This window comes from Nomascus leucogenys, chromosome 10, assembly GCF_006542625.1.
Source record: "Nomascus leucogenys isolate Asia chromosome 10, Asia_NLE_v1, whole genome shotgun sequence".
NCBI lineage: Eukaryota > Metazoa > Chordata > Mammalia > Primates > Hylobatidae > Nomascus > Nomascus leucogenys.
Genome location: NC_044390.1, coordinates 71,101,743 through 71,126,727, shown reverse-complemented (window position 1 = coordinate 71,126,727; position 24,985 = coordinate 71,101,743). Strand labels below are relative to the sequence as shown.

Here is a 24,985-nt window from a genome sequence, read left to right as displayed (position 1 = left end):
TACCACTCAGTCTTGCTATAGAAAAAGCCTGTAACTTAAGGATAACAATTCTTAATATCTTTTATTGTAAAAGCCAACAGACTTTCAAATGAATTTTAAAATCTTTCAATATTATTTAATGAAAAAGTCTCACACTGTCATGTACAGGATATATCAACATTTACTACTCATCTGTCATGTTAGGAAAAACATCATTATTATACGCTTGGAAAATCCTCAAACCCATCTCTAGTGGATGTCTGTCATAATTTAAAGGGTAGTTTCCCCATTCAAATAAAACAATCTCTTGTAAAGCTACAATAGTTATATACCAAAGCAATACATAGTTACATGCTTTACACAGTCCCGTGAAAAAATAATTTAATTGCTCCTAATCCCTGATGCAAGGCACTTCAAAGCACCCGCACAAAACGTCCATGTAAACAGCAGTACAGTACATCATTTAAATAACATAAATGACTTTTACACAGCTTGACTTAGACTTAAGGAAAAATAAAATCCATCATAGCCACAGCTAAAAAGCATGTTAAGATTCACAACAGGAATTTGTTTCTCTTATTATAAAGAGAAGAGCAATCATATAACCTCGTGGGTGTGGGGGAGACCTCATAAATATTTTATATTGATTGACAAAACAGCATGCTCCCTGGGTATGTATGAAATCAGAATATTCAGGAGTGACTGAGAGGATGCAAATGGCATTTCTTAGTACCCAGCTTTAATATCTACCAGACCTAGTAGTCTGGATTATTTGTAGCACCATGGAAAACTCATTAGAAAATCACAAAGGTGTATACCTCAACCTTTCCATGAGGTTCATTTAATTTATAGTAACAAACAGCAATGATGCAGATAAAGAATCTTTAAAATTATTGGCTTACTGGATTTACCTAGCAAGAAAAATTCTACATTACTTATTTTAGTACATCTCATGTACATAAAGCACCAGTTTAAATGAGATTATCAAATATCTCCAGCATCTTTTTGCTTAGCCTAAAAGTTCATTTCTTATCCCTTTCCATGGCACACTCTTAAAGCCAAGGAAGATAAAACTAGAATGGTTATAAATATGAATGGAGAAATTCAGTTCCTTCCCTATCATATTTACGTGTCTCAAGCAAAACACAGATGAGTGGCAAAAGGTCTACTGCATTCTCTGGAACCTGCCACCCCAGAGTAGTTACTGGCTACTAGAGGATTAACACACAGGGCTGAGCAGGTCAAAGCCAGGGCTCTGTCAGGTAAGGGCCAGTTTTTACTACTGAGCAACTCACAAACACCACTGGTAAAACAAAGAGGTCTGAGTGTGCATATAACTCAGGGAACCCTGAGTTAACCCTTAGTTACCACTAAAAACTAACAAATGAGACTCCACTGAGGCTTAACTTCATATACAAAAATCAACACCTTTGCCTCTTTGACAGTGGTAATTATTAGCATGCCTTTCTTAGGTATAAAAGGGATAATGGTATATCTAGGTTTATGCACAGTTAAGAATCAACTATAAATATTCAGACTGGTATTTTAAAATTACAGATCAAAAGTGACTCCCAAAAGAAAATCAATTTCTTCATAAATGAAATATAGTATATAAAAAGCTGGAATGATGATTAGTTCAAATACAAAAGCTAGTATACAAAAACCCTACTTTTTCTTCCAAACTACTTAGGTTCATACGGTTCACACTACCACACAACTGTTCTACATTACAATTACACCACTAGAGTAAAATACTAATAAAACACTTCAGTTAGCAAACTGAGGTTCTACTTGTTGACAACTGCATTAAAACTGCAGCATTTAAGCAGAGCTGAGAAGCACCATTCTTAAGCATGGCTTTCTTCCTGTTCTTGTGTTCCACAGTGATTATTAAAGGAAGGAATTTGGTCTGTAAATGACTGGGTCATCCACTGCCCATTAGGAATGCCACTGAAAGCCGATTCTCCTCTTAATTCCGCACTGTCAACTGCCAGAAAAGAAAAACAAAGTTAGTTTATGCCATTTCGAAATTTTTGCTTTTTTTAAAATAGAGACTGTGTCTCACTCTATCGCCCAGGCTGGAATGCAGTGGCACGATCACAGCACTTTGCAGCCTCAAACTCCTGAGCTTGAGTGATCCTCCCATCTTAGCCTCTCAAAGCACTGGGATTACAGGTGTGAGCCATCACATCAGCTTATTTGAAGTTTTTTTTTTTTTTTTCTTTTTGAGATGGTGTCTCACTCTGTCACCCAGGCTGGAGTGCAGTGGCGTGATTTCGGTTCACTACAGCCTCTGCCTCCCAGGTTCAAGTGATACTCCTGCCTCAGCCTCCCAAGTAGCTAGGACTGTACCTGCCACCATGCCCGGCTAATTTTTGTATATTTTAGTAGAGACGGGGTTTCAGCATGTTGGCCAGGCTGGTCTCGAATTCCTGACCTCAAATGATCCACCCACCTTGGCCTCTGAAAGTGCTGGGATTACAGGCGTGAACCACCATGCCCGGCCTGGAAGTTTTAAATGATCAAAGTAGGAGATTTTAACAGTCTAGTGAAGGAGAATTATTATTAAAATAGTTAAGCAAGCTTCCTGAATACAATTGTAAGTTTCTGTTCTATTTTCAGATACAGGACTCATTTGTTACTAAAGGAGGAAAATGCAACTAGGATGGCCTACATTTCATGACTCAAAGAAAATGCACTGTGGGCTGGGTGCGGTGGCTCATGCTTGTAATCCCAGCACTTTGGGAGGCCGAGGTGGGCGGATCACGAGGTCAGGAGATCGAGACCACGGTGAAACCCCGTCTCTACTAAAAATACAAAAAAATAGCCGGGCGTGGTGGCGGGCGCCTGTAGTCCCAGCTACTCGGAGAGGCTGAGGCAGGAGAATGGCGTGAACCCGGGAGGCGGAGCTTGCAGTGAGCCGAGATTGCGCCACTGCACTCCAGCCTGGGCGACAGAGCGAGACAAAAAAAAAAAAAAAAAAAAGAAAATGCACTGTGGGCCGGGCACGGTGGCTCACGCCTGTAATCCCAGCACTTTTGGAGGCCGAGGTGGGCAGATCATGAGGTCAGGAAATCGAGACCAACCTGGGTAACATGGTGAAACCCTGTCTCTACTAAAAATACAAAAAACATTAGCTGTGCATGGTGGCGGATGCCTGTAGTCCCAGCTACTCAGGAGGCTGAGGCAGGAGAATGGCGTGAACCCGGGAGGCAGAGCTTGCAATGAGCCAAGATCGTGCCACTGCACTCCAGCCTGGGTGACAGAGTGAGACTCCATCTCAAAAACAAACAAACAAAAAAGAAAATGTACTGTAAAAGTCTGTGTAATTCAACGTGAAATAACGATCAATTTTTCACTATTAGTCACTTATAAATAAAATTTCATATTACCATTCCCATTCTTCAATAATTTACTCTCCTTCTATTAAAATTTTCCCCCCAATCCTGACCAAACCGTCTTTGAAAGGAATACACATGTGGAGGGAAACATACTTAGCCCATTTGAAGAGAAGCCGCAAGGTTCACTGTTGCATGGATTTTCTCTGTAAGCACCACCATATGCTGCCTCATAACCCGGATCATATTTTTCTTCCTTAACAGCCATCTTCTTTGCATCCTCTGTGAGGAGGGTAAAAAGGATTCAAATCTGATTTTGTACAACAATTTTGAAAGTAGCTTTATTCAGAAATCATGAACAATTCTTTTTGTTGAATGTTCATATACACTGAGATACATCTCTATTAATCTTTTAAACTTATAGCATATACTAAACAAACACATAAGAATTGTAAAAACCGCTTACATTCAATTTTACATAGGGTACAATATTTCTCACATCCCTCTGCTCTGGCACTCTGCAGGTGAATTATCTGCAGAAGTGCCAGAGTAGAGGGAAGACCTTGGTAAAAGGAGATTTTAACAGTGACTAATATTCATTATCAGAGCACTCTGGCTGCAAATATAATTGTTTTCTTTTCTCCTGCTTTTAAATTCACAACATACTTTCTGTAACGTGTGTGTGTGTGTGTGTGTATCCATTATCAGAGTATGTGATAATATCTGTGTGTAAATGTGATAATTATCCATTATCAGAGCACTCTGGCTGCAAATATAATTGTTTTCTTTTCTCCTGCTTTTAAATCTGTAACATACTTTCTGTAATGTATACACATATGTATATGTGTATGTATACGCACATATGTATAGACATACATACTTATGTGTGTAAATATGTATATAGACATACACACGTGTATATATGTGTGTATATATGTACACACATGTATATGTGTATATATGTACACACATGTATATATGTATATGTATATATGTATATGTGTGTATATATACACACACACAAAATGAATAAAAGGAATGAGGACAGTAACATACCTTGGGCAAGCTGTAGGTCAAATGTATATTGCACCTCTTCAACATCTGTATTTCGTTCAATGCCTTTCAACTGATCTCTTAAGTCCTTCAGTTTTATGTAGTAATGAACTTTGTCTTGGGCTCGAGGAAACTGAGCACATCTTGCACTGGATGATGGCATAACATAGCAGAGCTAGAATCACAACATTTTATAATTTCATAAATCTTATAATTCTATTGAATTCACTCATTGAGATTAGAATATTTGTCTTTATTTGGGTTAATAACTTAACTACATATAAATATATGTAAAAATCAATAAAAGTAGTTGCGTTTAAGTTTGAATTTGTAATACTGACTTATTACCAAGTCAGTAAGTAAAAAAATTATGAGCCTCCGCCTAATGAGCTGCCTCCTGGGTTCAAGCGATTCTCCTGCCTCAGCCTCCTACGTAGCTGTGATTACAGCACACGCCACCATGCCTGGCTAATTTTTGTATTTTTTAGTGGAGATGGGGTTTCACCATGTTGGCCAGGCTGGTCTCGAACTCCTAACCTCAGGTGATCCACCTGCCTCAGCCTCCCAAAATGCTAGGATTACAGGCGTGAGCCACCATGCCCGGCCTCCAAATGGCATGTAACAGAGAATCATACAGTACTCTACAGGAAGCAGTGAACTTGTACAATTTTAACCAAGTAGACAAAGCTTGGCCTTTATCTAAGCAAAAACCGGTGCTATAATAAAACTCATCAATTGCATGTTTATAAGAAATTATAAACAAAAACAATTTTAAAGGAGAAGTTTAAATATATGTAGGTGGCAGAAACATTTTTAGGTTTCCACAAAAACCTGGCAGCAAATTAGCTTCTCCATCAGTTAAAATGTTGTATATATAACATGTAAATCTGTGCACTGTGTTGTTTTTTAAAAGTTGTAAATAAAACCTAAAACTACATTTAAGAAGCAAAATTGGAAACCAAATGCCTGCAGAAGCTCTGTAGAGATGACAGTTTGAAAAACACTGTTATTTCATGATGCCTTTGTGTATCAGACAACAGTACTGAATGCCAGTTAGGTTGGCTGGAGGCTTGTCTGGGTTGTATTATTTATATGGCTCTAAAATGAGGGTGAGCTAAGATATATAAATGGGGCAATTAGTTTTCCTAATCAGGTTCATGTCTGTGTTTCCATGTTTGTTTCACAACTGAGTACTAGGGCTAAACCATTTGAATTTGACAACTACATGCCATTAAATGTATTCTGAATGTAGTATATGAGCCAGTTCCTCTCATATTTTCACTGAATAACAACATCAAGACATTTAGCTGTCAAATGTTTTTCTTTCTAATAAACCCTAGTAGTATTTGAATTAATTTACAACTATTAGTTAAAGCTGATGTATAGATATTATTCAACAAAATACAGTGTAATTGTTTTGCATGGTATAAATCACAATGGATAGGACAAATAAGGAAATTATCTAGAAAAAAATTCACATTTAGCTGATTTACAAATTCAATTTTAGGGACTTACAGTTTCTGTGTCTGGAATCTTATGGGGCTGAAGCCCAAATTCCAAGTTCTTAACCTTTACTCCAAAAACTTCTTTGCTAAAAATTTCATAAATACCTAAAATGAAATACAAACATATTTACATTGCCCATAATGTTAGCAAAGAAAAAAAAAATGTAAAAGTAAATCTTACATTTTCCATTAAACACTGCTATTCGTGGCTGATATTTCTGTAATTTCTGTACTAGAATACGTCCTCCTTCACGAAATTCTTTACTAAAATTGAATTAAAAAGTAGTCAAAAATATAAATATGGCAATATTTATAATATGCTAAATTCAGACAGCTTTCAATGAAAGAGCATATAGTAAATTTGTTAAGCTCAGCTTGAACTAGATACATATGATGTTCCTAGAATGTTTGGGGCACCAGCATACTCAAGGTTCCAACCCATAAAAACAAATGCTGTGTACTTACCTGGAGAGATCTTTGCTGCTGGGCGTGGTCCTTTCCACCATGTTGGTAAATCCAATACCATATTTCCCTGGTAGCGTGTGATCATCCATATGGTTCAGCTGGACCTCACTGAGCCCTGACATAAACAAACACTTCCCTGTAAAATGAAAATTCAGTTATTTATTGTTTTTTAGACAGGGTCTCACTCTGTCACCCAGGCTAGAGTGTAGTGGTACGATCATAGCTCAGTGCAGCCTCGACCACCCAGGCTCAAGCAATCCTCCCACCTCAGCCTCCTGAGTGGCTGGGACCCCAGGTGCACACCACCACACCCAGCTAATTTTTGTATTTTTTGTAGAGACAGGGTTTCACCATGTTGCCCAGGCTGGTCTTGAATTCCTGGGCTCAAGTGATCTTCCCACCTCAGCCTCCAAAACTGCTGGGATTACAGGTGTGAGCCACAGCGCCTGGATTTAATCATCATAATTATCTTGCGAGATACTATTATTATCTCCTTTTCACAGGGGGTTGAGGCAAATGCCTGCCCAAGAATATATAGCAACTCAGTTTAGGAAACTTTGAGACTATTTTGCTTTACAACTGGTGATACCACCACCTCACACATAAACATACAGCAATAGACTAACAACACTCAAACACCTTGACATTGAAGAAAAAGTCCAAACTTCCCTAAAAAAGGAATTTTTTAAAACCATAGGGACAATATGTTATTATTAGTTCCAAAACCACATTACTATCAGTTGCCCTAAATGTTTTGAATGTTACTATTAGATAATCAATTAGAATTTCCTGAGAGTATATTGCATACACTGATCTATTAGGCAGTATAAGGTAAGATGATTTACATACAAGACAACTTATATAGAGAAGGCAATGCAACAGTAGTTACGCTTGTTGTTTGTTTGTTTTCTTGTATTTGTTTTTTTGATACAGGGTCTAGTTCTGGCACCTAGGCTGGAATGCAGTGGAGTAATTATGGCTCACTGCAGCCTCAACGTCTCAGGCTCAAGCAATCTTCCCAACCCAGCCTCCGTAGTAGCTGGAACTACAGGTGTGCACCACAACACTCAGCTAATTTTTTATTTTTATTTTTTGTAGAAATGAGATCATGCTATGTTGTATAGGCTAGTCTCAAACTCCTGGCCTCAAGTGATCCTCCTGCTTTGGCCTCCCAAGGTATTGGGATTACAGGCGTGAGCCACCAGATCCAGCCAACACTTGGTTTTAAAACTTACTTTAAAAATATGAGTCTTTACTACTATTTTATGCTCTCCTAGAAAATAATCACCAGAAATCTGGGAAAGTTAGTATTATGTCTGCACTGCCACAAAGATGTACTATACTATCGTTACTATGCCTATAGATAACAATTTTTAAAAAATCATTTTTAAAAAGTAATACAACTTGGCTGGGCATTGTAGCTCACGCCTGTAATCCCAGCACTTTGGAAGGCCAAGGTGGGCAGATCACCTGAGGTCGAGAGTTCAAGACCAGCCTGACCAACATGGAGACACCCCGTCTCTACTAAGAATACAAAATTAACCAGGCGTGGTGGCACATGCCTGTAATCCCAGCTACTAGGGAGGCTGAGGCAGCAGAATCACTTGAACCTGGGACGCGGAGGTTGCGGTGAGCCGAGATCGTGCCATTGCACTCCAGTCTGTGCAACAAGAGCGAAACTCTGTCTCAAAAAAAAAAAAAAAAAAAAAAAAGTACTACAACTCATTAGAAACAATTCAATTCAAACAAAAGAAAAAATACTCTTATTCACATCCCTCCACTCTCATAGACTAAAATGTTAACAGTGACATATCATTTCAAACCCTATTTTCATGTACAGACACACACACACAGAACATGAAACATGAATGTATATTTACAGTCTCTTTCTTTTTAAAAACACATTTTTTTTGAAAAAATCTGTTAACAAAGATATCTAATTTAAAAGTAAATTAATTGAAAAGGTAACCTACTTACAAAAATGATTTCCAGGTCCAGGGTAATGATGCCCTTTGTAAGCAGCCATTAGTCCTGGGTTTATGCCAATCTATAAAACAAAACAATTAGACATTTCATCTTAAGAAGCAGGACCTAAACCTTAGCGTTTCTATGGAAGAGTGGTGGACAAAACTGAGTTAATTAAAATACAAATTTAATCCAGCATCATAAGCAATATCATTTATCAATTACTATTCTTGATCTGAACAAAATATTTCATATATGGGAAAGAGATTTTCTTTATTTTAAAAGTTTTGCTGTTATTTTAAAAAACCAGTTTGACTCCTTTATGATCCCAGCCTTCTCACCCTCACCAACTGGGCTGCTTTGAGTCTGGTAAGAGAGGTCCTGGAACAATCAATCAATCTGAGCCCATGTCCAGCCACAATTCTGGTTCTCAACTTTCAACAAGAAGCTCGCTCCACATCACCTACACAATTGTTCACATGCTGATGTTTCTTACAGTTACTGAGAAAAATAAGAGCTTAAAATCAGTGCTACCATTTATGAAGTCTCCACAGGTATCATTCAGTTGAAGTGATTCACATGGATTACCTCATTTACTTGCAACCCTATCAGGGGGGTGGTATTATCACCCTTGGTTTATCAGTGAGAAAACTGGTGTTTAGAAGGTTAATAAGGATTATCCAAGATTATACTTGTGACAGGATTTGAACCCAGACAGTCTAAATTTGGAGCCCACCCTCTTAAACACTCTCCTATAACACAACCTCATGAAGGTGACACCATTTACCACCAAAAGGATTCTTAGAAATGGTCCTTTTCAGCAAAATGCTATTTGCAAGGACAACTGTTAAGTAAAGCTGATCCCCCAGTACTACTTATAAAATCCAACGAGGACAAAGATCTTACAATGACAATGTCCAGATTGAAGGTCAAAATATCGGGGAGAGTCTTGGTCAGAAGTTCAGCTTCTGAAACACCATTAAAACGGTCTACTTTTCTTTTTACTTTAAATGTGTCTGTAATTTTTTCTTGTTTTTCTTTTGATTTTGCAGACTTGTCAGATTTTTTTGACTCAACAGGTTTTTTGGGTTCCACTGGTTTTGGTTCTGTTGTTCTGGGTTTTCTTTTTCTTCCTTTTGGAGCCTCTGAAACACAAATAATTTCCAGAAATGCAGAAAATCTTAACTTAGAAACTTTAGCAGCTTTCCCAGAAAAGTTACCCAACTAGCACCTTTTGTACCTGTCTCCCCAAAATTAAGTTCTTACAGTCCCAACGTGAGTCTCCTCTGCAATATCTTCCCCTTCTTTCACCCTAGAACTGGGTTCATGCAATCCCCCACGCCACTCTCCTTCCCCTGCTAGCTGTTCCTGGGAAGAATAATCACAGACTATTATTTTCCACACAATATTACTTGGCATCTTAACCTCCTCAGGGATACAAAGTATCTAGGTATCATTTTATATAAATTCTAAATCTAAATACATAAATAAGTAAACAAGAACAGAAAAATAGAGAAACAGGAAGGAAGGGAAACATTTTAACTCAATTTCCCCAGTAGAAAACCACAAATGGGCCGGGTATGGTGGCTCATGTCTGTAATCCCAGCACTTTGGGAGGGCAATTTGGGAGGCCAAGGCAGGCAGATCACCTGAGGTCAGGAGTTCGAGACCAGCCTGGCCAACATGGTGAAACCCCCGTCTCTACTAAAAATACAAAAATTAGCCAGGCATGGTGGCGTGCACCTGTGATCCCAACTACTCAGGAAGCTGAGGCAGGAGAATTGCTTGAACCCAAGAGGTGGAGGTTGCAGTGAGCTGAGATCATGCCTCTGCATTCCAGCCTGGACAACACAGCAAGACTCTGTCCAAAAAAAAAAAAAAAAAAAAAAAGAAAGAAAAAAGAAAAACGCAAATGGCTTGTGGGCTTGTTTTAGAGATGAGGTATATTCTGTTCCATACACAGTTGAAGAGGGGAATTTAGGGGTGCTCAGGATAACATCTCTGGGCTGGCAGTACTTTTCAAAAGGCAAGAGGAGGGATCCAACCTCACGACGTAAAGCAGTTTCTCAACCTCCACACTATTGACATTTTAGGCTGCATAATTTTTTGTTGTGGGTGGCTGTATTGCACATTACAGAATGTTTAATAGCACCCCGATCTCTACCCACTAGATGCCAGTAGTAACCTGCCAGTCTTGATCATCAGAAGTGTCTTCAGACAATGTCAAATGTCCCTTGGGAGGGCAAAATCACCCTTCATTGAAAACCACTGACCTATAGTTACCCAACAGGAAGCCCTGATTTTCTTACCCTTAATTATTTAACATTTCTCCTAACTACTCAGGCCTCTACCCTATTCTACTCCTCTTTGGCGTTTCCCCAATCAAGCCTGGCAGGATACAGGCAGTCAGTCCCTCCTCTCTTCTGCCTCACACTGTCTTAGCCACTCCCTATGCCAACGGATCCACCATCATTGGCATGTAGCTGGGGAAGTCCTAATGCGGAGGTAGAGTTATTAGATGTGTTCCTGCAATCATAAACCGAAACCCTGAGCACATTTCTCATAAAATACTGTTACACTGGAGAAAATCATTAACTTCTCTCCATCCACTCTCCCATCCCCGGAACCCATTATTTTCTTCTAATTCTCTGTCTTGGTGAATGGCACCTCCTCCAACCAAATGCCAATGCCAGAAACCTGGTAGTTACTTCTGGACTCCCCTTTCTCCCCCACTACCCTGCCATGCTCCCCCAACCACATGAAACCCATTAGCCATGGCTAGGTAATTCTACCTCCTAAGTGTTTCCTAACTCTTTCTCCACCCCTTCAGGTCCTCCTCAGTGCTCCCCTAGATTATTCAGTGTCTCTAATCCATCTAATCCACTCCTTGCCTCCAAGTTTTGTTTTTGTTTTTTGAGACAGAGTCTCGCACTATTGCCCAGCTGGAGTGCAGTGGTGCAATCTTGGCTCACTGCAGCCTCTCAGCCTCCACCTTCAGGATTCAAGCAATTCTCGTGCCTCAGCCTCCCCAGTAGCTGGAATCACAGGCGTGTGCCACCACGCCTGGCTAATTTGAGGCGGGGTTTTGCTGTGTTGGCCAGGCTGGTCATGAACTCCTGACCTCAGGTGATCTACCCGCCTCGGCCTTCCAAAGTGCAGAGATTACAGGTATGAGCCACTATGCCCGGCCTGCTTCCAAGTTCTGACTTGTTGTCTACCAACCAATCTATCTTCTCTAATATTTCCAGACTAATTTGTAAAGCACCAATCAAGTAAGTAATCCCTTGCTTACATTCTCTCAACAGCTCCCTCTTGCCTTCATGATAGAATATAAATTCTTTGGGATAAAAAAAAAGTTTCAACTGTCCCCATCCAGCCTCATTTCTCACCATTTCCTTGTTACATCCCAGACTCCAAGGACACAGAATTGCTCCGTTTCTGGCCGTGCCATGCTTCTGTGTGTCTGTGCCCAGCCCGTGTAGCTCCCTCAGCCTGGACCTGTCCCTACTCTGATCTTTATGGGGATGAAGCCTCCACATCGCTGGAGTTTCAGAGCCCTGGTGTTATTTCTCTGCTCTGGGAAGCAGCCTCTGAGCCATCAGTCTGAGTTAGAAGCCAACCCTGTAAGCTTTCAGGGCATTCATTCTATGCCCCTCTTCACTACATACTGTGCTGAGCTGTAACGTGTATTTACTTATTACTTTTCTCTACTAGATTATGAGATATTTTGGGGCAGGACCCATGTTCTTTTATTCCCCAGAACCTATCAGTGCTTAGCACACACTAAGTACTTAAAAAGTGGATTCGACTTTTTAACACTAAAATAGAGCCATGAAACCCTTTCTTAAATAAGCTGGCTGATCCGATGTTGAATTTTCTAAGCTCTCATGGTGAAACTACCTTGCACCGGTTCCGGAGCAGGAGCTGGGGCTGGAACTTCTTCTGGCATTTGCTGTTCATTCACAACTGCCATATTAGGAGCTTCAGCCATCAGTTGTTGAAATGGAAACGTATAAAAAGCTTGAGCTTGCTGAAGGGAATAGCTGAAAGAATAATGAAGCATGAGACGGAATGATAAAATTACCCAAATGTAAATCCAAATGATCAGCTGTACAAAAATCTTCAGTACAGTATTAAGCATTTTGTAAGCAAACTGAAGTATTTATTTAGAGTGGATTACAGAGGAGAGATCTAGTCCTGTATGTACATGTTCACCAACCTTTACTCAGTGTTTACTAACCAACCATTAACTCTTGCACTATTTAAATGATAAGATGTGTCACTGATAAAACTCATCAGTCCTGTCAAGTCAGCCCATACTTTCTCCGAAATAAGATTTGAGTGAATTTTCTAGTAGACAGACTTGAAAGGTCTATCAACCCATACAGGGTTAAGATGTCCCCAAATACAATTTGTGCCCCTACTTTCTGTATCCTTCAGTATTTAATCACCTGAAGATCCCCTCCAATCTAATTAAGATTCTCATTGAGTTTATTTTTATTTGCCTCTTTACTTATTTTTTCATTAGTTTGTGTGTGTGTGTGTGTGTGTGTGTGTGTGTGTGTGTAGAGACAGGGTCTCCCTCTGTCACCCAGGTTGGAGTGCAGTAGTGCCATCTTGGTTCACTGCTACTTCTGAGGTGGCAGATCTCAAGTGATCCTCCCACCTCAGCCTCCCAAGTAGCTGGGACTACAGGCGTGAGCCCCAATGCCTGGCTAATTTTTCTATTTTTTGTCTAGACAGGGTTTTGCCATGTTGGCCAGGCTGGTCTTGAACTTCTGAGCTCAAGAGATCTGCCCATCTCAGCTTCCCCAAGTGCTAGGATTACAGATGTGAGCCACTGCACCCAGGCCTAGATTTGATTTTTATTGGTGGTGGTATTTTTGTTGTTTTGTTGAGGCTAGGGCTTTTTTTTTTTTTTTTTTTTTTTGCCACTGCTATGGTTTGAATGTGTCCCCCAAAGTTCATGTGTTGAAAACTAAATCCCCAATGCAAGTGTTGAGAGGTAGGACCTTTATGAGGTGACAAGGCCGGGCACAGTGGCTCACACCTGTAATCCCAGCACTTTGGGAGGCCGAGGAGGGTAGATCACCTGAGGTCAGGAGTTCATAACCAGCCTGACCAACATGGCAAAACCCCGCCTCTACTAAAAATATAAAAATTAGCCGAGCACAGTGGCATGCACCTGAAGTCCCAGATACTTGGGAGGCTGAGGCAGGAGAACTGCTTGAGCCTGGAAGGCGGAGGTTGAAGTGAGCTGAGATTGTACCACTGCACTCCAGCCTGGGTGACAGAGCAAGATTCTGCCTCAAAAGAAAAAAAAAATGGTGATTAGGTCAAGAGGAGGGCTCTGCCTTCACGAATGGGTTAATGCTATTATCACAGGAGAGGGTTCCTGATAACACGAGTGGATGAGTTTAACCCCCTTTCCTACCTCTCTCTGTCACAAGTGCTGCCTCACTGTGTGATTCCTTCTGCCATTTTATGATGCAGCAAGAAGCCCCTCATCAGATGTAGCCCCTCCATCTTGGACTTCCCAGGCTCCAGAAATAGGAGCCAAGAAAACCTCTACTGTTTATTAATTGCCCAGTCTATGGTATTCTGAAATAGCAACACAAAACAGATTCAGTCACTAAAGAGGAACGTGAAATGGATATTTTGTAAATATGTCTTGAATTTATGAAGGAAAAAACCTCTAAACCTCTCTTCTGAACACGATTTAAATTTTGTTCAAAGTATTCTGTTCAAAGGAAAGAATGTGGGCTTTCAAAGAAAACAATTAAAAAAATACTTTTCATGGCCTTAAACCACTATCTCATGTGTCGCTATTAGCATAAAACCAGGGAAGTAAACACATATTTGATGAAACTCAAGTTACAGCAAATGCCAAATAACGCCATTAAATAGGCAGGAGAAGAAAAACAGTAGAAAATAAAATGGAAAAGTTTGCTTTATTATTTGGAGAGGAAAGTCATGTTTTCTTTTTCTTTTTTCTTTTTTTGAGACAGAGTCTCGCTCTGTCGCCCAGGCTGGAGTGCAGTGGCGTGATCTCGGCTCACTGCAAGCTCCGCCTCCCGGGTTCACGCCGTTCTCCTGCCTCAGCCTCCTGAGTAGCTGGGACTACAGGTGCCCACCACCACGTCCAGATAATTTTTTTTTTTTATATTTTTAGTAGAAACAGGTTTCACCATGTTAGCCAGGATGGTCTCAATCTCCTGACCTTGTGATCCACCCGCCTCGGCCTCCCAAAGTGCTGGGATTACAGGCGTGAGCCACCGTGCCCGGCAAAAGTCAGGTTTTCTATGGCAAGATACTCTACTAATCAGTTTTTATTCTCTATGACATTCATTGAAAGAGAACAGGAAGCTCAGAAAGCAGATTAAAAAGGGAAATGAGGCCAGGCACGGTGGCTTATGTCTGTAATCCTAGTGCTTTGGGAGGGCAAGGCGGGAGGATCACTTGAGGCCAGGAATTCAAGAGTGGCTGGGGCAATACAGCAAGATCGCCACCTCCACAAAAAAATTTTAAAACATTAGCTGGGCATGGTGGTACATGCTGGTAGCCCTAGCTGCTCAGGAGGGTGAGGCAGGAGGATTGCCTGAGTCTAGGAGTTCAAGGTCACAGTGAGCGATGATCACACTGCTGCACCCCAGCCTGGGGGACAGAACGAGACACTCCCTCAACAACAACAACAACAACAAAAGAGGGCAAATGAGTACACTTTAAATGGATGAACTGTGTAGTATGTAAATCATAGCTCAATAAAATGGTTAACAGGAAAAAAAAAAAGGCAAACTAAAGCATTTCCTGGATAAGCTTAAATGGCCTGGGGAGACAAAGGATAACAGACCACCCAAAGCAGCTGGGCTAAATGTTGGCAGCTCAAGATAAACAGAAGCCCAATCCCAATGGACAAACCACTGGAGAGGCATTTCCACTTCCTGCTATCTTTAAGGGTAGGTTGGTAAAGCAAAGATTAAGAATGAGTGAGAAAGAGATTAACCTGTATCATAAGAGTTTTATTTCTTTTATTGTTCACAAATTACATAAAGTTATGATTTAGTAAACTATAATACATTAACATGAGAAAATACTATGCAGCTACTAAAAAATTAAGTTTATTTATATTATGTAAAAGAACAGGAAAGAGTTAATATATATTTTAAAACAGAAAAGATACAAAATAGTATAACTAAGGCTACACATAAGGGAAAATATGTAGACAGGGACTAGAAGTTAAGATGTAGAACCATGCTTAGAAGCATACCTGGCACAAAAATGTCCTTTTTTTTCATAGTTTTCTAATTATTAGTAGCTCTATGCAATAAATTGTTGAAATATTGGTTGTTCACCATTCATGATGTAAATATTCTAATGATGAGTTGGATATGGCTAGGTTAGATCTGGAAGTCTTGAGCAGTGGTCCTATGGCAATTCCAACTAAAGAAACTGCAAGTTCTGACTGTGGTCAGTGGCAGCTTCCCGAGATTCTAATAGCATCTTGATTTAGCTTGAATATATAGAAACAAAGACATACGGTGACAATAAATGAGTGAGCAAAAGAATGCATGAGATGTGGCTGGGTGCAGTGTAATCCCGGCGCTTTGGGAGGTCAAGGCGGGCGGATCACCTGAGGTCGGGAGTTCGAGACCAGCCCGACCAACATGCAGAAACACTGTCTCTACTAAAAACACAAAATGAGCTGGGCGTGGTGGCGCATGCCTGTAATCCCAGCTAGTTCGGGATGCTGAGGTAGGAGAATCGCTTGAACCCAGCAGGTGGAGGTTGTTGTGAGCCAAGATGATGCCACTGCACTCCAGCCTGGACAACAAGAGCGAAACTCCGTCTCCAAAAAAAAAAAAAAAAAAAAAAAAAAGCATGAAACGTGTTTTTACTGTCACATGGTCAGGAAGGCAATTTACCTACCACTCTCCCATGTTTCTTACTACTGCTCTCAGAATTTCACATGTCCCATTTTGAGCACTTCATGAAAATGCAAACTGAAAATACATCAATTAGGGAGACACCGTTCACATTACAAGAGGATTCTTTAAAAAAATTTTTCAAAACTTTTAGTATAGTCAGAGGTCATTAAGCATCTTCAGAAATTCTGGGGTTCAGAAGCTGAAAATCAAAATTCTAGAAATCACAGTTGGCTGAATAAAAAGTGAAAAATAAAAAGGAAAAATAATCTTAGATATCAAGTTTGAAAGAAACCTAGAAACTTACCTATAATAATGATATATCCCTTAATCTTTCTAAAAATGGACTGTGGCATTTTACAAAAGTTAAATTAGAACAGATAAAGAAAAATAAACCTATGGAAAATAAAATGTGTTAGTTCTGAGGAATACACTATCTTTGAGCATTAAACTTAGCTTGTTTACCTCAACAGCTGCCTAAAAGCCAGAATAAAAGAAAGATGGTGGATTACAACATTCTTATCACTTGGCAGAAGCAATCATTACATCTACACAAAAATCTTCATAAACTTGAATGCTAGTTAACTCAAGAGTTCTGGATAACTGGCCGGATGCAGTGGCTCACGCCTGTAATCCCAACACTTTGGGAGGCCAAGGGGGGGGTGTGGATCACGAAGTTAGGAGTTCGAGACCAGCCTGGCCAACATGGTGAAACCCCATCTCTACTAAAAATACAAAACTTAGTCGGGCGTCGTGGCATGCGCCTGTAATCCTAGCTACTCGGAAGGCTGAGGCAGGAGAATTGCTTGAACCAGGGAGGCGGAGGTTGCAGTGAGCCAAGATCGTGCCACTGTACTCCAGCCTGGGCGACAGAGCAAGACACTGTCTAAAAAAAAAGGGGGGGGTTTTGGATAATTTTGTCTTCTATTGTAATAACAACTAAATGTATAAGCAGCATAAACCTGTTTCAACCTCAGTGTGAGGATATTTCTTAAATCCATTTGTGTATGCATAATGATTGTTGCTACTTTATAATCCAGAACTCTGTAATGTTTCTGAGCAATAACTCTATGACAAGGACAGTAACAAAGAGCATTTAGTCATTTATCCTCTCGGGGTATCCATTCCCTCACCATGCAAATGAGGAATTAGGTTCAGTGATTTCTACATATGTGGACAATGTATAGGAAATAGGACTAGATCTGTCTAGACTCAAAACAGACCCCAAAGACTTTCTACTTTGTATAACTTCCTGATGTTAAACTTACAAGCATGAGTGATTTTATTTCCCTTTGTTCACTTTTCTTTCTCCGTCATTTACCTTAGTGTCAAATATTCTTCACTGCTTCTCTCTCTCCCTCATTTTCCTGTTTACCCCCTTTTCTCTCCTAGCCCCCATTTGCACTTATCTTCTGTTGAACTGCAGCACTCATAGATTGTTTTTCTGTTGTTGTTTTATGTTTGTTTTTTGAGACGGAGTCTTGTTCTGTCGCCCAGGCTGAAGTGCAATGGCGCGATCTCGGCTCACTGCAACCTCCGCCTCCTGGGTTCAAGCAATTCTCCTGCCTCAGCCTCCTGAGTAGCTGGGATTACAGGTGCCTACGCCTGGCTAATTTTTGTATTTTCAGTAGAGACAGGGTTTCACCATGTTGGTCAGGCTGGTGTCAAACTCCTGACCTCATTAGCTGCCTGCCTTAGCCTCCCCAAAGTGCTGGGATTACAGGAGTGAGCCACTGCGCCCGGCTAGATTGTTTTTTTTATAGCTGCCTGGAACTGATGAACTGTGTACAGTCATCCTTTAGTTACTAATCAATCTTTCTAAAAATGGACTGTGGTATGTACCTAGTTTTGCGTACATGGGGGATTGGTTCTAGGACCCCTCACAGATACCAATATCTAAGGATGCTCAAGTCGCTTGATATAAAATGGCATAGTATTTGTATATAACCTATGCAGATCCTCCCATATACTTTAGATAATCTTTACATTACTTATAATACCTAATACAATGTAAATGCTATGTAAGTAGCTGTCATCCTGCATTCTTTTTATCTGTATCATTTTTTAATGTTGTTATTTGTCTTTTTTTTTCCCCAAATAATTTCAATCCACAGTTGGTTGAATTCTTAGATGCAGAATCCATAGATATGGAAGGTTGACTATACTTTCTGATAGTCTTTCTCAAAACACACATACACACACTCTACACAGAGTTCATTAAGAAGTCCAGTTAATTCAGATTTGCTATTTTTTTATTTTTTTTTTTAAGAGATGGGGTCTCACTCTGTCACCCATGCTGGAGTGCAGTGGCATGATCATAGTTGGCTGCAGCCTCTAACTCCTGGGCTCAAGTGATCCTCCTGCCTCAGCCTCCTGAGTAGCTAGGACTACAGGCACACACCACCATGCCTGGCTAGATTTGCTGTATTTCAAAAAACTAAATTTTTAAGGTTTTCTCTAAAATTAATGACTCCAACTTCTTTTATCTTCAATTATTTTACACTATTTTAGGGATTTAAGTTGCTTTTTTCTTTTTTAAGAGACAAGGTCTGGCTCTGTCACCCAGGCTGGAGTGCAGTGGTGCTATCATAGCTCACAGTAACCTCACACACCTGGGCTCAGACAATCCTCTCACCTCAGTCTCCTGAGTAGCTGGGACTACAGGTACATGCATCTATGCCTGGCTAAATTTTAAATTTTTTGTAGAGATGGGGTTTCACTATGTTGCCCAGGCTAGTCTTGAACTCCTGGCCTCAAGTGATCCTCCCACCTTGGCCTCCCAAAGTGCTGGGATTACAGGTGTGAGCCACTGCACCCAGCTTAAGTTGCTATTTTCTAAATACATTTTATTATCTTCACTTAAAAAAAGCATATACCATACCGAACTTACAAAATAATGAACAAGGCTAAATAATCCAAATGCTCAACTAAAGGGGTCTGGTTATGTAAATTATGATGCAATAGCACCATAACTATTATTCCATTTGGTATTGCTAGATGGAGGTCTGTGTATTCACCATATGTACAGTCTACTAGAAACTGTAAATATAAAGATTTAGAATAAGCCAGTCCTCATACAGTATTCCTCAAATAGTGTAATTCCTCATGTAGTATGATTTCAAATTTCTTCAGTATTTGGTCATTTTTTGGTGCTCAGAATCAAACAAAACTCCAGATAAAGCCTCATCAGCCTGAAACTGAGCAGGGCTACCAACTTGCTCATTTTGGAGATAAACTGCAGAACCCACGACACTAGCTATACTGGCACCCACATTATACTGTTGATTCACACCGAGTTTCCCATCAATGAAAACTGTCCTTGTATCACTTCTCCTTCATTCCACACTTTATCATTGATTTTTCTGCAGCTGAGTATAGTATTGTGCCTCTTCTTTGTAAAAGATGATTCACCATTCCAGTCAGTCAGGATTTATCTGGACTCTGATTCAATCAATCAGTTAATTCCACAAATTCCTCCCAGGCTTGGGTCACTCACAAATTTTATCACCATGCCATCAGCACCCTGACATTAAGGTACTGAAAGGAACAAAGTTAGGGATAAAGATACATGGCATATGAGTACAGACCTCTCTTCAGTCTGCCCGATTCTTTCAGTAGTAAGCCAGGTTTTTATTTCACCTAACTGGATTGCCATCAGTCCATCTCCATCTTGCTCACTAAGAGAGGCAGTAAAGCACATATGCTAGCTAGAGAAGCAGACTTTGACGCTAGGTCATCTGGATTCAAATTTCAGCTCTCCCATTTACTAGCTCCGCGGGCAAGTTCCTTAATCTCTTTGTGCCCTGCTTCCACATCTGTAAAATGGGAATAGTACCTAATAATCGGTTAGGAGGATTAAGCTAGTTGGCATGTGTACAACATCCAAAACAGTACCTGGTATATAATAATTTGCTATAATAATGACTACTGTAGGTACCTCCTGCCAGCATCTTTCTGATGCTGCCTGTCTAGTATAAGTCTTGCTTTCTTTCTGAACTGATACTGTAGTGTAGTGGTCACTAGTTATGCCACCATGCCCGGCTAATTTTGTATTTTTAGTAGAGACGGGGTTTCACCATATTGGCCAGGCTGGTCTTGAACTCCTGACCTCAGGTGATCCACCCGCCTTGGCCTCCCAAAGTGCTGGGATTACAGGCGTCAGCCACTGCGCCCGGTCAATTAGTTTCTTTTAAAAATGCTCAGTAACCATTGATAAGTAAAAATTTTGTTCAGGATCAATGCCAATAGAGGACAGACTCCACCTCTGGAAGAACAGGAACCCATGTGTTTATTTCCAGGCCCCTTACGTTTGCTACAAATCCTCAAACACTGCTTTCATCTGGCCTCTCCTTGAAATACAACACACGCAGGCCAGGGCGTATGGTTCCGTTAGAACACCTGAAACTTCTCCTAAATGCCTTCATTGGTCTTGAGCTTTAAGCCTTACAGATATTCATTCTGCCACTTCCAGTCAGACAATCATTTTGCTAACATAGGAGATGTAAAATCCAAATCAGAACAAAGTACTTACGTGTTCTGTTGTCTGCTGCCACCATGCCAGTAGACTGGGCAGAAAACCCAAATCTTTTTTATTCTTCTTCTTGTCAACATCTAACCAAAACAGTCCTTCCTGGTCTCCTTAACATTTCTATAAAGTCTACTCTCATTCAAGGGTTAATCTTTCCTGTTTGTATTCTTAGTGGAGCATGCCACTCTCTTCCAGTCACTTTTGATTTGGCATCCTATTTTCCATCTTCGGTAAATGTCTTTTTCACGCCTGAGGTCACTGGAAACAACCCAGTACCCTTAGAAAATTCCTCCTTCATTCCTGTCTGGTTGATTGACTGTAAGCACTTTCTAAGACTCCTGAACTATTTTGCCATTAAAATAAAGTCTAGGCTGGGCGCTTTGGCTCATGCTTGTAATCCCAGCACTTTGGGAGGCCAAAGTGATCACTTGAGGCCAGGAGTTCAAGACCCACCTGGCCAAGATGGTGAAACCTTGTCTCTGCTAAATATACAAATAATTAGCTGGGTGTGGTGTTGGGTACCTGTAGTCCCAGATGCTTGGGAGGCTGAGGCATGAGAATCGCTTAAACTTGGGAAGCAGAGGTTGCAGTGAAGGGTGATCGCACCACTGTACTCCATCTTGGGCAACAGAGTGAAACTCTGTCTCAAAAAAACAAAAACAAAACAAAAAAAAGTCTGCATTCATGGAATCTGAATTTTCTTCTTTGAATATCTGAAATTAGTCTTCTAAAATAAAAAGTCGGCTGGGTGCGGTGGCTCACATTTGTAATCCTAGCACTTTGGGAGGCCAAGGCAGGTGGATCACTTGAGACAAGAGTTCAAGACCATCCTGGCCAACATGGTGAAACCCTGTCTCTACTAAAAATACAAAAATTAGCCAGGTCTGGTGGGAGGTGCCTATAATCCCAGCTACCTGGGAGGCTGCGGCAGGAGAATCCCTTGAACCCGGGTGATGGAGGTTGCAGTGAGCCAAGATCCACCACTGCACTCCAGCCTGGGCAACAGAGCAAGGCTCTCTCTCTCAAAAAAAAAAAAAAAAGTAAATTTATTTTTTTCACATCCCACATTACATTTCTTGATTAGCACAGTCAAGGGTGACAGAGAACTACTCTCTTAAGGATTACCTGGGGTCTGAGTCATTTCAGAACATTACACAGAATTTTCCACAGTTCCTGAAGGTGAAAGCTTTCCAAGGCAAAATAAAATCTGGTCTATAGCCTTTTGGATGAAGTCAGGCCGACATGCCACAGCTTTGAGCTAAACAGTGTATTGAAGTCCTACTATTTTGCTGTAAGACCCTGAATAAAGTCTTACAATGTGTAATTTATTCTTGGCCCAAGTTTCAATTCTGCTCTTAAGTAAGGTTATGAAAGAGAGATTTCCACAAATTTTGGTGAATTCTCTTATTTGTAAAGTTCTTCTGGGAAAGAGGTGGAGTAATTTATTCCAGGACTTGATCCACAAAGTCAAGATAAAGTCCACACTTTGTCTACATATATCTCTTTTCCTAAACTCTAATTTATTTTGGTTAGTGTGCCCGTTTAGGTAACACCAATTCTCGGCATGTCAGAATCAGATTCCAGACATGCCAACTTTACAGACATGAAGAGGCCCATATAAGTCCCTTGTATTGCCTAAATTCAGCTCCCATTAGCCACTGAGAGTCAGGATAATTCTTCATTAGGCATAGGTTTTTTTCTTTTAATTTCAATGTAAATCATCACTCTTTATCTTTTAAAAAACTGTCACCACATCCTTTTTTTAAAATTTAGTTTTCCGCCAGGAGTTCAAGTCCCTAAATCTCTTGCTTTTGCAAATCCTTCTCTGGACTCCCCCAAAGGACTTTTTAAAAACGGATTCTTAAGATCGTCCCCAAGATCACTGGAAAACTCAAAGGTTATTTTTAGATTGACTACTCGAGAGTGGTATACATATTCCCACAACAAAATTATCTAACCCGTGACCCTTAACGTTGCTTTCAGTAGGCCTTTGGGAGGGAAGCCGCAACAAATCAACCAACTTTAAAGTGAAAACTCCTGGAGCTGGAAATGTTCGACACTCATCTTTACAGCTCTCTGCGTGGTAAAGGAGGGTGAAGGAAAACCCTTCTAGCCAAGAATGGCATCCAGAAAGACACATTAACCAAAGACTGCTGAATGCTTACTAATATATTTTATAGTCAACTGGTTATCGCGGGGAACCAAAGAAGAGTCCAGGTGCACCAGGTAACCCTCAGAGCAGCCCCAACCGCCACCGCCACCGGCACCGCCACCGCCACCGCCGCAGCCAGAGAAGGAAAGGCCGAGCAGGCCACAGTGCGCACGCGCGGCCCCGGCCTTTGTATTCGGGCTGGGATTTAAAAGACCCCTGCGTGCGCGCGCTCGCCAGCAAGCCTGCCCCGCAGTGAGGGGCGCAAGGGAGGGGCGGCGCTGGCCCCGGAATTACCTGCCCGCGTTCTCCGCTTCCATTCCCCGAGGCCGTTGATGCGGGCGGCTCCACCTGCCAGGCACACGGGCGGCCGGTCTCTGTAGTACCGCGTGGTACTCACTGCGGTAAGACAACCCCAGAGACCTGGGCCCGATGGCTGGCAGTACCCAGACAGTGGCTGGACTCAAGCTCCTCCCCCAGGCTTCTACCCTCCCCCACGGACCCCCTTTCTGTGCTGCACTTCCGCCTCCTCGGAGCCAAATCCCACGCGTACTGGCCGTCACGTGATGCAGGACAGCCCAATCACGCTCACCCCCTTCTCGCTGGGCGCCCCAGCTCCGCCACTTGGCCTTTCGGGAAGGGTGGAGGACCAGAAGACGGGGACGAGGAGCGCTCTGCTGACGTCAGCTTTTGTCTCCAGTATTTTCGGGGGCTGGTGGACGCGTGGGCTATAGGGTGCTGTCCTTTGGGTGCTGTGTATATGGGATGATGACGCTTATCAGCATTATTTAGTCCTTTCCACCCCGAAATTCGCCCCGATTAAAGACTGTGTTGCATTATCAGGTAATGAGATGTGACGGAGGGACTTTGGAAGTGGAAAACCTGGGCGTCGAGGCTGCTGTGCCATCTTGGGCCTCAGTTTCCTTGTCTGTGAAATGAGGGTGAATGTAAAGCTGCTATGTAAAATGTAAAGCTCTACATAAACCGCTCTCTGCGTTACTTTGGATATATGAGAATATTAGCGTTTGACGTCTACGAGACGTCGAGATCCCATTTGAGCATCACCTCCCATAACCTTACAGACTAACCCCTCTTTTAAATCTCAGTGGTTCGTAATCTTACAGACTAACCCCTCTTTTGTGTCTCAGTGGTTCTTGCAGCTGGCTTTTGTTTCATTAGTTCTCAATTTCTGTCACTGGTGTTTGTACTTTAAGGAACTCTTAATGGAATAGGCTTTTGGGTTTTTCTAGTTTGCAGGATGATGAAAAACATGGCTGCTGTATTTGTTGGCTTTCCTGAGTTTATTCATATAGTAACAGGTAACTCCAAACCGTCAGTGGTTTACAGCCACAGAAGTTTATTTCTCACGTGATCTGTGAGCTGGGAGATAGATGGCTGTGGCTCTGTGCTCCGTGTATTTTCTTCATTCTAGGATCCAGGCTATCGCGAGTAAATACAGAAAGATTTTTGTAATATATCAGCTCTTTAAAGTTTAAGTGAAACTTTTAAAACAGTACAGAACTTTTATGAATACCCTGTCCATTAGTAGACACTACTCAGAACCTGGCACATGGTAAATATTCAATGAATATATGTTGAGTGAATGAAAAAAGCCCATCCTCTCTGATTTTGTCAGTGGCTCAGGACCATCGTCTAGAAAAGTCTTACAGCAGGTGGCTTGCCTCCGTTATTTCAGGGAGAGAATTCTGGTGACTGAAAGTGTGTGTGAAGAGAGTAAACTTTTCTCAGGATGTCTGCACTCGGGGAATTACCCTTGGCAGCAAGGGCTTCCCTCACTGTGGGTTGCTGTGCTTCTGGGTCCTGCCAGCTCCATTCATAACCTCAAGAGACCAGGGTCCTCTGCTCAATCTTGCATGGCAAAAGAAAGTTTATGGGAGGAGGCCGGGCGTGGTGGCTCATGCTTGTAATCCCAGCACTTTGGGAGGCCGAGGCGGGTGGATCACCTGAGGTCAGGAGTTGGAGACCCACCTGGCCAACATGTTGAAACCCCATCTCTGCCACCTGTAGTCCCAGCTACTCGGGAGGCTGAGGTGGGAGAATCGCTTGAACCCGAGAGGCAG

At 41.4% G+C, this 24,985-nt stretch overlaps 1 protein-coding gene across 1 annotated transcript; it reads right to left on the bottom strand.

The window, feature by feature from the left end:
• Positions 1 to 35: 35 nt before the first annotated feature.
• On the bottom strand, positions 36 to 23,441 carry TDG (thymine DNA glycosylase). Its single transcript, XM_003269939.3, has 10 exons — positions 23,202 to 23,441; positions 12,206 to 12,348; positions 9,212 to 9,450; positions 8,318 to 8,387; positions 6,341 to 6,476; positions 6,057 to 6,139; positions 5,886 to 5,980; positions 4,374 to 4,545; positions 3,474 to 3,599; positions 36 to 1,966 (listed from the first exon to the last, which is right to left on the bottom strand). Exons 1-10 carry the CDS (start codon positions 23,222 to 23,224, stop codon positions 1,827 to 1,829), a joined length of 1,227 nt encoding a protein of 408 aa, XP_003269987.1. The 5' UTR covers positions 23,225 to 23,441; the 3' UTR covers positions 36 to 1,826.
• Between the last annotated feature and the right edge of the window lie 1,544 nt (positions 23,442 to 24,985).

Coding starts and splice junctions, on each gene's coding strand:
- TDG (XM_003269939.3), bottom strand. CDS start 23,224: ATGGAAGCGGAGAACGCGGGCAG. Junction 5,981..6,056: donor AGCAGTGTTTAATGGAAAAT/GTAAGATTTACT, acceptor ATTTCATTTTAG/GTATTTATGAAATTTTTAGC. Junction 4,546..5,885: donor AGATTCCAGACACAGAAACT/GTAAGTCCCTAA, acceptor TTGTGATTCTAG/CTCTGCTATGTTATGCCATC.